The sequence below is a fragment of the Phacochoerus africanus genome, chromosome 11 (genome assembly GCF_016906955.1).
Source record: "Phacochoerus africanus isolate WHEZ1 chromosome 11, ROS_Pafr_v1, whole genome shotgun sequence".
NCBI lineage: Eukaryota > Metazoa > Chordata > Mammalia > Artiodactyla > Suidae > Phacochoerus > Phacochoerus africanus.
Genome location: NC_062554.1, coordinates 72,625,781 through 72,639,107, shown reverse-complemented (window position 1 = coordinate 72,639,107; position 13,327 = coordinate 72,625,781). Strand labels below are relative to the sequence as shown.

At 37.6% G+C, this 13,327-nt stretch overlaps 1 protein-coding gene across 1 annotated transcript in view; it reads left to right on the top strand.

Moving 5' to 3' along the window:
- CALCR (calcitonin receptor) overlaps positions 1-13,327 on the top strand; it is a 52,257-nt gene that overhangs the window by 16,529 nt on the left and 22,401 nt on the right. The window contains exon 6 of the mRNA XM_047752663.1: positions 5,810-5,936. Coding sequence (XP_047608619.1) covers positions 5,810-5,936 — 127 coding nt within the window. The remainder of the gene's footprint in view (positions 1-5,809; positions 5,937-13,327) is intronic.

Genomic DNA, 13,327 nt, shown 5'->3' with positions numbered 1-13,327 from the left:
AAGTGAAATATTTCTCAGTTCCAGTTAGTGTCCAAAACAAGATTCATCTGGTAAAATCCTTGAGCGAGTATAGGGGCATATTGTCTAGGAAGCACCAATTTTGCCTTTATTGTCTCTGTTTCAAGAACCTACCAAACAGCTACTTAAGTCTTAGGAGGAAAAACAAGTTGCATTGAGTTACAATCTGAATATAACAATAAAAAGACAGAAATTTAAATAGCTGGTTCTCCAAGGCGCCCACAGTAAGAGATGACTGGACTACAAAAAGCACACATGCTAGATATTCAAATCCAAAAGAAGTCATGTCTAATTTTTATACCTGTTCTTAATCTTAGCGTAAATCTGCCCAAACTAAAAATATCAAGGCTATCTGTTGCTCTTAAATACATTTCTGATTCTTCACATTTTTCTTATATTTGAATTTCAGAACTATTAAAAGTACTATGGAAATAAAAGACCAAATAACTCTGGTCAATCTGGATTCTATCTTGTAATTGGAAATATTTTCCCAGATTTTTTTTCAAACATTGAACATCACCCTTGTGATATTTACTTCACATTATGATAGTAGGTTTTATAATTTATGGACTTAAATGATATCATCTGCCTGAAACCTGAGCAAGAAATCACCATCACTCCCTTGCTTAATTCTTCATGCCCAGGGTTATGTTATTTTGCAAAATCCAAATAATGAATTTCATAAAACTTTCATGAAACTAAAATGAGAAGTTATACCCAGCTTCACTTCTGAGACCTAATGCCCCATTCATAATCATCCCATTGAAATCTCTAAAGTCCTAAGATGTGCCTTCTAGAATCTATAAAAAAGAATAACCCTGCAGGTGTTCTCCTTGAACCAGCAGGCCAGGAAGGCCTGCAGAGGAATTTAAACTTATTAAATATATGGGAGGCTGTGGAATTACCAATACCTTGCTAAAAAACCCTGGGATATTACTCAATGAGATCATTAAGGCATACCTCTAATCTTAATGTGATTTTATTCTGAGCATGCAGGAAAAGATAAAAGGCAGAACTATGTAACCCTGAAACAAATAAGAATCATGCTTCCTGTGCTGTTGGAAAATGAATGTAGCAATGTATATAAAGTCTTTGCTATTTTAGGAGTTCCCGTCGTGGCTCAGTGGTTAACGAATCCGACTAGGAACCATGAGATTGCGGGTTCAATCCCTGGCCTTGCTCAGTGGGTTAAGGATCCGGTGTTGCCATGTTGCAGAGGTGGCTCAGATCCCGCGTGGCTGTGGTTGTGGCGTAGGCTGGCTGCTACAGCTCCGATTAGACCCCTAGCCTGAGAACCTCCATATGCCGTGGGTACGGCCCCAGAAAAAACAAAACAACAAAAATTTTTCAGTGATTTAAATCATAGAAAAGGCAATACTAAAGATCTTAACTGTACAAAGCGGCAGAGTTAAAATAATGTTCAGGGTGATAGACAGGTTATTTCTGGGCCACCAGTTGAAGGTTGAAGACAGCCTCTTTAGGATGATATTTGGCTTAGGTTCTTTGCAGGGAAAAATTAGTTAGGAGCAATACCATGGAGAGGAATTAAACAGAAACATCGAATCAGTCCATCAAGACTTCTCATTACTAGCATGCCCAGAGTAAATGTCAATAACAGAGTTATGGCAAGTAAATCCTTAAAGAAGACTGGCTTGATGAAGTCACATAAATGGACATTTGTGCTTCCTAACCATTGAAGCAGGTGTGCAGTAGATTTGCTTATCCCACCCATCACTTCCATCTGCAGTTTATTAATTTACATTTCTACAGTAGAATTCTAAATACTGAGAACATCTCACTGTTTTTTCTTAAGTCCAATAATAGAACATTAAACATCCATTTTGACTGCTTGTCAAAAACACCCATGCCTTGCTGATTGTTAAATATTGTGAATATCAGTTACTCCTGCCTGATAGTTAATAGAGATGTGTGTTGAAAGGAGTGTCCTCATTGTCTACTTTACATGACATTAGCCACATTAGCAAAAAGGAAGGTTTCCACTGGGACCTCCAACGGGAATATTGATTCCTCTTCTACTTGCTCAGTATCCCCTATTTCTCTGTCATATATTTATAATGGATGGATAATTTCTACAGTCTGCAAAACTCAAGGCAAATACTAAATACCTTTTCATACAACTTCTAGATTCCCCCAAAGCATACACATATATACATAGAATAGCAATAATTTAAAACAAATTTTTTAATGTGAAATAATATCAAGTAAACTAAAACCATGAAAATGACATCTAGCTTCAGCCTTACAGTATGATGTCTTGGGATTTATACAGAAGTAAATCGTTCTTTCTCCTTCACATGTGAATGGTACCTTGATTGGGTCAAGACAGTAGATTATATTGTCCTATCCTCCCTCTCCTGGAGAATCTATAGGACTGATGGTTCCTTGTCACTCAGAGTAGGCAATGTCCTGTTCATATAAATGCCATTTTTTTTTATCAAGAGGAGTAAAGTATAGCTAAAATCAGGTTCATGCTATTTATATTAAAGACATTGCAGGTCTGATAGGAAAATGTCTGCTTCTGTCACGTTCATTCATGCAACAGGCTGTTTGCACTGAGAACAATTAAACACCTAATTAGTTTATTCTCTTGAGCATCCTATACTTCTCTCTTAAAACATTTATCTTAATAAGAGTAAATCGTTATTTAAGTTTTCTGAAAATAGAAGCTGTCTTTCCCGAGCATCTACAAGAAAGTTGTAATCATAGTGGGTACACAGTAATATGTATTGGATTATAGAAAAAAATTTAATAAACTTAAAGTACCTTTAACTCGCTTCAAAAAGCTGAGTGTAAATGTCATTGAGTAAGTGTAATAAAAATTTTAAAACTCAATAAGCAGAAATTATATTGAAATGTTCAAGAAATAGAAACTCATATATTAGTCATATTCTTCCTTTGGAACCTAATAGATTACCCAGTTTAAACCATCATCTTTTCATTGTGTATATTATAGAGTATTCAGTATCATATATGGATTTTTAATGTTGAACAATAGGATAATGTCCAATGTTAATATATAACAAGTATCTGGAAAATGTTCAGTATAATACAAAGCATAAAATGTGAGATCATCTAGCATTTAATGTAATTCTCTGATGTACTAGAAAACTGTTTTGTGGTCATGGTTCAAAGAAGAAAATTACTATTATATAAAGATTTTTAATGCAAAAAAAGAATATTATGTCCTACCATATGGCAGACACTATCCTAGGTACACAAGACAAATTCTTTTAGCACTTCTAGTGAGGGAAAATAACAGACAATAAACAAACATATGACAGGAGGCAGCACGTGTTAAGAAAAATAAAAGAAGGGCGCAAGGGTCCGAGAGTAAGCTGGAGGAGGAAGGAGGTGTATTTTGTTCACAGTGGTTCTGGTTTACCCAGGAGACTGAACATTAAGCTAACATCCATCGACAGATTATTGAACTCTACCCAATCCAAAGAAAATCAGGCAGGAGAAGAATAACACTGAATGTTGCATTCAGCTACACTCCTTAGTTCTGCATGATGTCAAGTGTCGTTGGTTTAAGCCAGGATGAATCCAGTAATAGGACCACTCCCAGTGAGAAGAATTATAAAGTGCTATTATGACTATATGAAAAACGGCAGGTCACAGGTTTAACAGTTGCTTTATGGAAGAGTTTATGCAGTATAAATGAGCATGATGTTTCACATAAATAGTTCTTCCTTTTTAAAGGCTTTTTAATTTGCATCCTACTTTTATAGTACTATTATAAAACCAATTAGGTTCAGTTTATTTAACAAAATTTTCTGCTGCTACGTAAAATAATACATGATAGTGTGTGTGAGAGAGAAAGAGAAAGTTCTTCTCTAAACCCCATCTTTACCATTGGCCACCTCCTATATTCTACCCCTGGTCAACAAGTTGAGGATTGTAAATATTCTGTATTAACTGCTTACTAATGCTTGTGCTTCCTGAAAAGTTGAAAAATGTAGCTGCAATAATCAAAATAGGCTCTAACAGATGCCCTCATTGCTTTGGCTTACCTTTGACTACAGACAGTTGACAACTCATTTTCCTTTGATTTGAAAATATAGGAAAGCATTTTCTTTTTTTTCTTTTTTTAATTGTTATTTCCCCAATACAGTTTTTTTTCTACTGTACAGCATGGTGACCCAGTTACACATACATGTACACATTGTTTTTTCTCACATTATGCTCCATCATAAGTGACTAGACATAGTTCCCAGTGCTACACAGCAGCATGTCATTGCTAATCCAGGAAACAACCCAAATGTCCATTGACAAATTATTGGATTAGGAAGATGTGGTATATATATACACAATGGAATACTACTTAGCCATAAAAAAGAATGAAATAATGCCATTGGCAGCAATGTGGATGGAAATAGAGACACTCATACTAAGTGAATTAAGTCAGAAAGGGAAGCATGTTTCATTTCTCCTCCAGAATTTTCTTGTCAAAATGCCAGGGATTCTAGCTTTATTCTGTGAAGTTTTTTTTTTTTTTTTTTTAGGAATAGTTGCCATAAGCAATCGTTGGCATCATAAACTTAATGTTAATACTAAAGTTCTCACATTATGCTAAACATTTTTTGACCAAATCCAATATGGTAAACAAGATTTTTATTCATGTAGAATAATCATTCCAATTTTGTTATAGCCTATCCTTCAGACTCTCTCCATTGGCATCAAAAAGTGAGCTAGGATATTCACAGTACTGTTTATGTGAACATTCATACAGACGCATATGTACACATTTATGAAATGGAGGAGAAAGGAAGGGAAAATCCAGCAAATTGTCCAGTACCCCAGAGGGGGAAAATGACCGTGCCAACAAGCAGTGCACTTGGATAGGTACCAGATCCAAAACCATATTCTGTCTCAGCAAGAAATCAGATTTGAACCTCTTTAGAATTCTCTGCCTGTGTCTGAACTCCACCATCAGGAGGACATGGAAAAATGGAAGCATAGAGGTGATTCCAGTTGGAATATGAGAAATAAGATGTTAAAAGAAATGGTGAAAGAGAAGGATGGTAGGAGACTTAAAGTCTGTGTATGTGATGGGCCAAGGACATGGGTTCAGTTAGGCTATTAGGTGACCTTGGTTCTGACTTCAGGCTCTGTTATCCTATTTGCCACTCAGTTTCTGCCAAGTTACATCAATGGGTAGTCAACTTTTCATCTGAAGCACAACTCTAAATGCTAATGGTTTCTCTTGTCAAAGTCCTTCTCAATTTTATGACATTTGTTAGAATTAAAAGTGATTTTTATTGTACTTTTAGTTATTATGGGAAGTCACCCTGAGAACTAAAAACTATGAGCTACTGTGACTGGAAAACTGTCTTTAAAAATCAGACAGAATCCTCTGTATAGCACTGGGAACTATATCTAGTCACTTGTGATGGAGCATGATGGAGGATAATGTGAGAAAAAGTGTGTGTGTGTGTGTGTGTGTGTGAGAGAGACTGGGTCACTGCTGTATAGTAGAAAATTGACAGAACACTAAATCAACTATAATAGAAAAATAAAAATTATTTTTAAAATTTATTAATTTATTTTAAAAATTATTAAAACAATAAAAACGAGAAAAATAAAAAAATAAAAATCAGGCATAAAGGTAGTAATGAGTCTTAAAGGTGGGACCAGCCTCACTTACTTCTATTCTTTCCTCTGTTGCTCAAGAAAAATACTAAAAGTATTACCCGAGTTGGGTTTTTTTTTTTTCCGCCGGCAGGTACTTTAACCTTTTAGCACCATTTAATGCTTTACTTTATCCTACCAGGAGCATTAGCTGCCAACGGGTGACTCTGCACAAGAACATGTTTCTGACTTACGTTCTGAATTCTATTATCATCATCGTCCACCTGGTTGTGATCGTGCCCAACGGAGAGCTAGTGAAAAGGGATCCGGTAAGTATGGCATGATTTGTTTTTAATTTTATTGTTAAGGATATTATATCTATAAACAGTGAATGTGGTGTTATTGTTTCACTTAAGCATCTATGTACATATGAAATCATATTTACTTTTATAGTTGACTTTTACATTAAGCAAGGCATCTCATTTCTGTGTAATTAATGGAAGTAATCATTATGTGCTATAGTGAAGGGCTGGCAATAATTAAATTATAGCCAAATAAATCATGAGTTTTGAATCAATAATTTACTACCATCAAAGGGAAGTTCACTGAGCATGTATACTAGGTGTACTAAAGTGGGGCTTTACCATGGCCCCAGTGTCATTGATGGGGTACAAGGTGTGTTTAGATGTTCATCCCCCTGGTGCTAGACTGGTTTGGGGCCAGTTACTTTCAGCTGTGAGAATATGCATTTATTCCAGTGATTCATATAAATTTTCTCATGTCTTATGTCTGCCTGACTTTGAAAGAGGTTCAAAATCCTTCATTCACTCACTGTCCTCTCCTAGTTTCTGCCGATGGCCCACATTAACTGAGCTCAACCAGAAACCAGAGGGCAAGGGAGCCTGTCAGGAGATGTGCATGTGTGGAACAGTTTTTCCAGGCCCAGGAGCTGGGGAGAGAGCTAATTAGGAAGCACAAACAGAAGTTACCTAGCACACATTGAATGGCCAGAGGATATTTTCATTTTTTGTTTCTCTGCTTAAATATGTTATGCAAGCAAATGTAGATAGCCTCATCTCTCAAAACTGGCATTTGACAGCTCTGCCAACCCAATGACAAAAATGTGTGAAATCTGCCCAGAGCGTGCATCCTGTGTGACAGTGGTGTGGCATGGGAAAGCAGCTTAATTTGGCTTCTAATGGATCCACAGTGTTACTAATTTTTGCAGTGTGAATACATCCAGAAAGCCATTATGATCCGTCTTTTTGAATCATGGCATCTGTTATCTGAGACAGAGTTCTATCTGAGGTGGACAATGGGTTTACCTTGATGAGTTTTCTTTTTTCATGTCAACTAATTTTTTTTAATAAAAGTCTTATCATGTCATTTGACCCTCATAAGCCTGCAGCAAAGGGTGAATATTGTTTCCATTATTAATTGAGTAAACTGAGGCTCAGGAAAGACACACATCCTCTGCACTGTGGATGGATAGAGGTGAGATTCAATCCCAGACCCTCCTACAGAGAAGCCCATCCTATCTTCTTGGACCACCTGGTGCTCTTGATTATCCTGAGTTAGTTCCTTAGGAAGGTTGTTCTTAAAGCCAGTGGCTCAGCATTTCAATGTTATGGCTGTCCATAATTGCACACATACACTACATATCATTAGGGAAGCTGACCCACACTAAGTTCAAACAGACGTGAAAGCCACTAAGAATATCTCAGCAAAGAAAGCTCAAATTGGGGTCTACCATTTCCCATCAAGTGTGGAAACCCTGAGAAAGTTCCTATCTATACAAAGTAGGCCAGGAAATGGCTCTTTGCTCATTAAGTAACCAGCCCACCAACCCGCAAGCAATGCTCAGTCAAATTATGAGGTTTTGTAAATTCTTGGATAGATTCTCTCCTATCTCTGTTGGGGGAAGGGGGTCCTCACACCTATATATCATGCTTCCAGCCCACTCTCTGGCTGCTAGACTAAAGGGGGCTCCTCATCCATTATGAGATCATATTAAACCAGTTAACTTCTTGAAATAGCATAAATTCAGGGCTTTTCCAAGTTCACTCAGAAAAACTGTAAAAGCCATTTAAATTTAAAATGTAAAAGCCTTTTAAATTATAAAAGCCATTTTACCTTATCCATCAAATGAGAGTAATAAAAACCTCCCTGCTTACTTCCAAGAAGTTATCCCAGAGTCCCAAAGAAGCCTAAATCTTTAAAAAATTTCCAAGGGCATGATATTACAAGCAATTGCTCATAAGGTTACAGCTAACCCTTGCCCTTGGGCTAGCTCGCTCAGTCTCTGCTCGTGGTCTTCCCAACCAATCCGTTACTCTGTTCATTGGTCTTAGTCTCATGAATTGTTGTTGGTGGATGTTTTTGCTTCCATAGACTATTTTAGGGACAGATACGTCTATATACACACTGCCAGTGACTGAGCACAGGCTGCCTCCTAGCCACCAACAAGCAACCCAGCTCCACCCTGAAGCCCCCCTACTGCCTAGAAACCTTTAAGAAAGCCTCTAAGCAAGTACCTGGGGACCTGGCTTAGCCACTATGCAGCTGATTCCCTGGGAGAATGTGAATGTGAGCATAGGGGAGCCAAAGAAATTAATAGGAAGCTTTCTTCTGCATATGAAGGAATGGGCATGGCTGTCTCACAATTAGACATTGTCAAAGTGATAGAAATTTGAAAAACCGGAAAGAAGCTTATCTTTATAGCATGACTAACACCTGGTTCTCCTAATCAATATATTTTTAACCTAACAGGCTTGGGGATTTTAGCTATGAAAGAGCAAATTTCCTAGGGGAAAAAAACTGAAACTCTTGAAAGGTAAAATTTCATCCAGTCAATCAAATGTTTATTGAGCACCCCAAACTCAAAGTTTAGTCTTCAGGCTGAACTAAATTCATGCCATTTGGGGGAAATATCTATTTATGACATCGTCTTCACAATTCCTAGGAATGTGCCAAGCCCCACATGGAAACAGCTTCCTTTATGTTTTGCAGCTATATACATGAGGCTCAGTCATTTATTTACCTATTCTTAAGTATGTGTGTGTGTGTCTTTGTTAATAGAAAACAAAGGAACAAGAAATCTGGGTATTTTTTTCTGTGTGTCTGAATGAGAATTTTCAGACCTCCTTTCCTCTGAGGTTCAAATAGAATAAGCCACCAGTCACAGCCCACTCACACTGGTAAACGGGGAGTGTCATAGTGCATGAGCACACTGCAATTTCCAAATGTCTGTTTCTTCCCTAAAACAAAATTTGGAAACACATGCCTTTAACCAAATACATATAAATAACAAAGACTAAAAATGAAGGACTAGGAAGGTCCTGTTGTGGCTCAGTGGTAAGGAACCTGTCCAGTCTCCATGAGGATGGGGTTTGATCCCTGGCCACACTTAGTAGGTTACGGATCCGGCTTTGCCTGTAAGCTGTGGTGTAGGTCCCAGACATGTCTCCGATCATGCATTGCTGCAGTGTAGGCTGGCAGCTATACCTCTGATTCGACCTCCAGCCAGGGAACTTCCAAATGCCACAGGTGAGGCCCTAAAAAGCAAAAAAAAAAAAGAGAGAATTGACCATGGAGACAAACATTAATTCATGTTTGTAAATGGTGATGCATGCACTTGGCCCAAAAGAAAAAAAACCTAGGTCATTCATTTTAAGTTCTCTATCTATTCGATCACAGTCATTGTTTTCCAATGAGGTTTTTGTATATCTCTTATCTAATCCTCCACATACAAACATAGGATGCTCTCTCTCGAGGCATGGCAAAATTAGTTTAAGAGAGCGCAGGAAAGGGTGCTCAAGTAGATATATATTATATGTTCTTCATCCTTGAGACTGCTTATTTGCTATTTCTGAGAGAGACATAGGTCTTAAACATTGTATCTGACCTTGAAAATGCCTATTCTGCTATAAATGCTATATAGAAGTCCAGTTTCCTGAGGATCCTTTCCTATCCAAAAGTAAATTGCACTTGAAACTACAAATACAGGTATTAAGAATAAAGGAATTTTTCCTATTGTAATATATTTGAACATACAGAGAATAAATAAGAACTAGGAGAGGTTTAATTACAAAATCTCCATCATTCTCAGCTGGAAAGTTCCCCACCTCTACAAAGACAGAGAAAATAACATCCAAACACTGAGAGTTATGTCATCAGCATATTACTAAGTCATCTGCAAAATCAGATATTTTACATTACTCTAAATTATTCAAAATACTGCACTTTTCTTGAAAAGCTGACATTCCAGAAAACATGAGATGAAGGTCCTCCCTAGCCAAGAAGAATGGAGATCATAAAGGAAAAACCCAAGAAAGAAGAGACAGACCCAAAAAAAGTTAGAAGAAATTTTCGAAAGGGGGAAATTAATAGACACTGTCAATCTACAAATATTGATTGAAGTTGCAACTAACTTTAAAAACATAACCAAAGGCATAAACTAAAGCACATCTGTCAGTACTTCATCTATTCATCTATCTGTGATTCAAGCATCTGTCTCTCTAAATAAATAAATATATATATGTATATATATATAATTTTTTTTTAAGCAAACTAAAGGCAGAGTTGTGGGTTGTTAATTCATTTTGACCCGATTCTCAGGTCACTGAATCAGCGGTTAGGAGGCAAAAATATTTTCCTTCCCAGCGCCCTAGGGGATATATTAAAAAGAAAGTTATTTCTTATAAAAGAAAGCTGCATCATCTCAAATGCTTTCACACTACTTCTGTAAAGGTTTATTTTGTTGGGGCAAAAGAAAACTGTTCTCATTCCTCAGCAGGGAATCCCTATGGGTTTATAGTCCCTTTCCCATCAAAATAGTCAATCTCTTCCCTTAGAAGTTTTTTTTTTGGGGGGGGGGGGCGGGGGAGTAGGCAGATCCTCTCCTGCAAAACCAAGGTGAGAATCTCATTCCTTCACATTCTTGTTTTAAAAAGTTAAACTCAGGAGTTCCCGTCGTGGCACAGTGGTTAATGAATCCAACTAGAAACCATGAGGTTGCGGGTTCGGTCCCTGCCCTTGCTCAGTGGGTTAACAATCCGGCGTTGCCGTGAGCTGTGGTGTAGGTTGCAGATGCCCATGTTGCTGTGGCTCTGGCGTAGGCCAGTGGCTGCAGCTCCAATTCGACCCCTAGCCTGGGAACCTCCATGTGCCGTGGGAGCGGCCCAAAGAAATAGCAAAAAGACAAAAAAAAAAAAGTTAAACTCAGAATAACTCATGGCATAAATAAGGAATAAATAGATGCTTAGTTTATTGAGTGATGTGAAAATTGCCCATTGTCATTTGTGTCATTTGAACATTTCATTTTCATAATACCTAAAATTTCATTTTCTGGTTCTATCTGCTTATTCAGTGATCTACATATAGAGAGTCAAGAGACAGAATTAAAAGCATTGTTCTTGCTACATCTAAAGGAAGCTGGCAGTGTACTTGACTTTTTTCTAGATAGAAATGTCTCTCTGAACTTTTTATCTGGGTCTGAAAGGGACAATAGAGAGAGATTGGCTTTTACTGGGATCCTGAGCATTTTGCACCTTTTCCAAAAGCCAAAATGATGGGGTCATATTTTCTGTAGCCTCTTTTATGAGTAAAGTCACATAATCCCAAGTCCTGAAAAACAGACTGAATTTCTTCTAAGTCTCAGTTTTTGAGGACAACTGAGCTAACAGGGTATGCAGAACTTCATCCTAGTCAGGGGAAGATCAGCTTGGAATGGATGCTCAGGAGTGTGACGCCATAGAAGCTAACGAAACCCAGGGTGGAAACAGGACTCCTTCTGCCCGGCCCAGAGGAGGCTGGTGGGAGAGAGGGATATAAATGTGAGGTAGGTGACAGGGATATCAGAGTTTCTGAGGTGAGAGATCAATGGCAGATAAAACTATATTGGAATTATCCATTTTTGTATCTTATGAAAGACCTAGATTAAGAGGGAAAAATTATGATGGATTTGATGGACAGTACAGGGAGAATAATGCCAAGATCTGGTCACAGAAGGAGGTACCTTATCCTGGTCACTTACCTGTTAAAACCAATAAATGGTCTTTTAACCAAGATCATATGGTGCAGAGAAAAAAAATAGCAGATTTCTTTATTCCTTTTACAATTTATTATTTATAATCAACCACTTTCCCATTAGATTTGAAGAATTTATTCCTAAAATGGCTGTAAATATCAACCCAATTTCCAGTTTCTCTCATCGATCAATATGGGTGCTACTTCTGCAGGAGAAATTAGTGACCTACAATGGTATCTTGTGGCATGGTTTGTGTAGTGAATCTCCATCTCAACTCTGCAGCTGGTTTGCCCTGCTTGGAGAAGGCTGCTATGAATTTAATGTAGAACTTCTTAGAGATTTATTTTCATTCTCAAAAACTTCCAATTGAGATGCTAGAAGTACATTCCCTTGGGGTATGTTGATTAGTTGCTGGAAAGCTATGGAGCAATAATCAGTTTGGTATTTGCTGTGCTTAGGTGCCTTGCTCCAAATACTATAGCACTGTTCTTGCTGAACCGTAGGATCTCAGAACATAACTCTTCTACTTACAGATTATTCTAATCTTGGGCAAGTTACTTAACCTCATTGTGCCTCATTTTCCTGAGAGAGGTAATGGAGTTTTTTGAGACAATTAAGTGAACCCCGGTACACCTAAAACCCATAAAATTGGGTCTGGCACATAAAAACTCTCAAATGTTAGCTATTACTATTTATATTATAGTTGTTATCATTGTCTTGGCCTTAAGCACATGTATTTTTCCATCTGTGGTGCCCAGGTTCATTTCTGTGTTAGATAGCATAGAAAATATGGAAACTCAGAGCATGTGTGAAATACTGCTTAAATCCAAAAGAACTAAGTGTAAAAGCAGAATGTACATACTCAGAGATTTTAAAATCACAAATAACCAAAAGGGGTCTGGCTTGAGAATATAAAAATCAGTTATGGCTTAAAAATCCCCAATGATATAATATCCTCATCATACCACATAGAGAAAGACTTTTGAGTGTAGCAAACTGTTAATTTTTATTCCCCCGCTACATTTCTGGCAGTTTTTTTTCCCCATAATGTTTTCTGTTTTCTCTGGCTTTGTTTTCTGAACACTTCCAGAGTGTTTCCTTTGCCAATTTCTTGGACATCTTCTGATGTGTTTATGGCAAATGGGACTTTTTCCCCTCCAGGACTTTTTCCCCTCTAAATATGCCAATTACAGCTATAGTTGCACAGATCCAAGCTCATTTGCTCTGATGCTTTATCAGAAATCAGCTCAAGGTTGCATGATAAACTCACATTTAATTGAAAAAGTTGTGTCTTTAAATTCCTCTAGAGAAAGACTGCAGTACTTTCCTACAAAGTTAATGCTGACTTTCTGATTGGGGGATTTTTCTCCTTCACTCAGCCAGCTTTAAAGACTGTACCAGTTGACAGTTTTCAAGTTGATATGAGAGCCTTTTGCCCTTTAGTTTATCAGCCATGCTGGCATCTTCATAAAAAGTTCTGTAATTCTTCCTCATGAGGTTTTAGTGTATGTGGGCATCAGAGTCAGGATGTTTCCCATTGCACTGTGAGTCTGCAGAAACAAGAAGTTTGTGCTTTTTGATGACTGAGATTATCTGTACTGGAAGACCAGCAAGTTACCAAAACAGGAGTCAGGTACTTAGGAAACTCCTCTGTACCCTAAATGCATTCAAATTGGCCCATAGACCAACAGC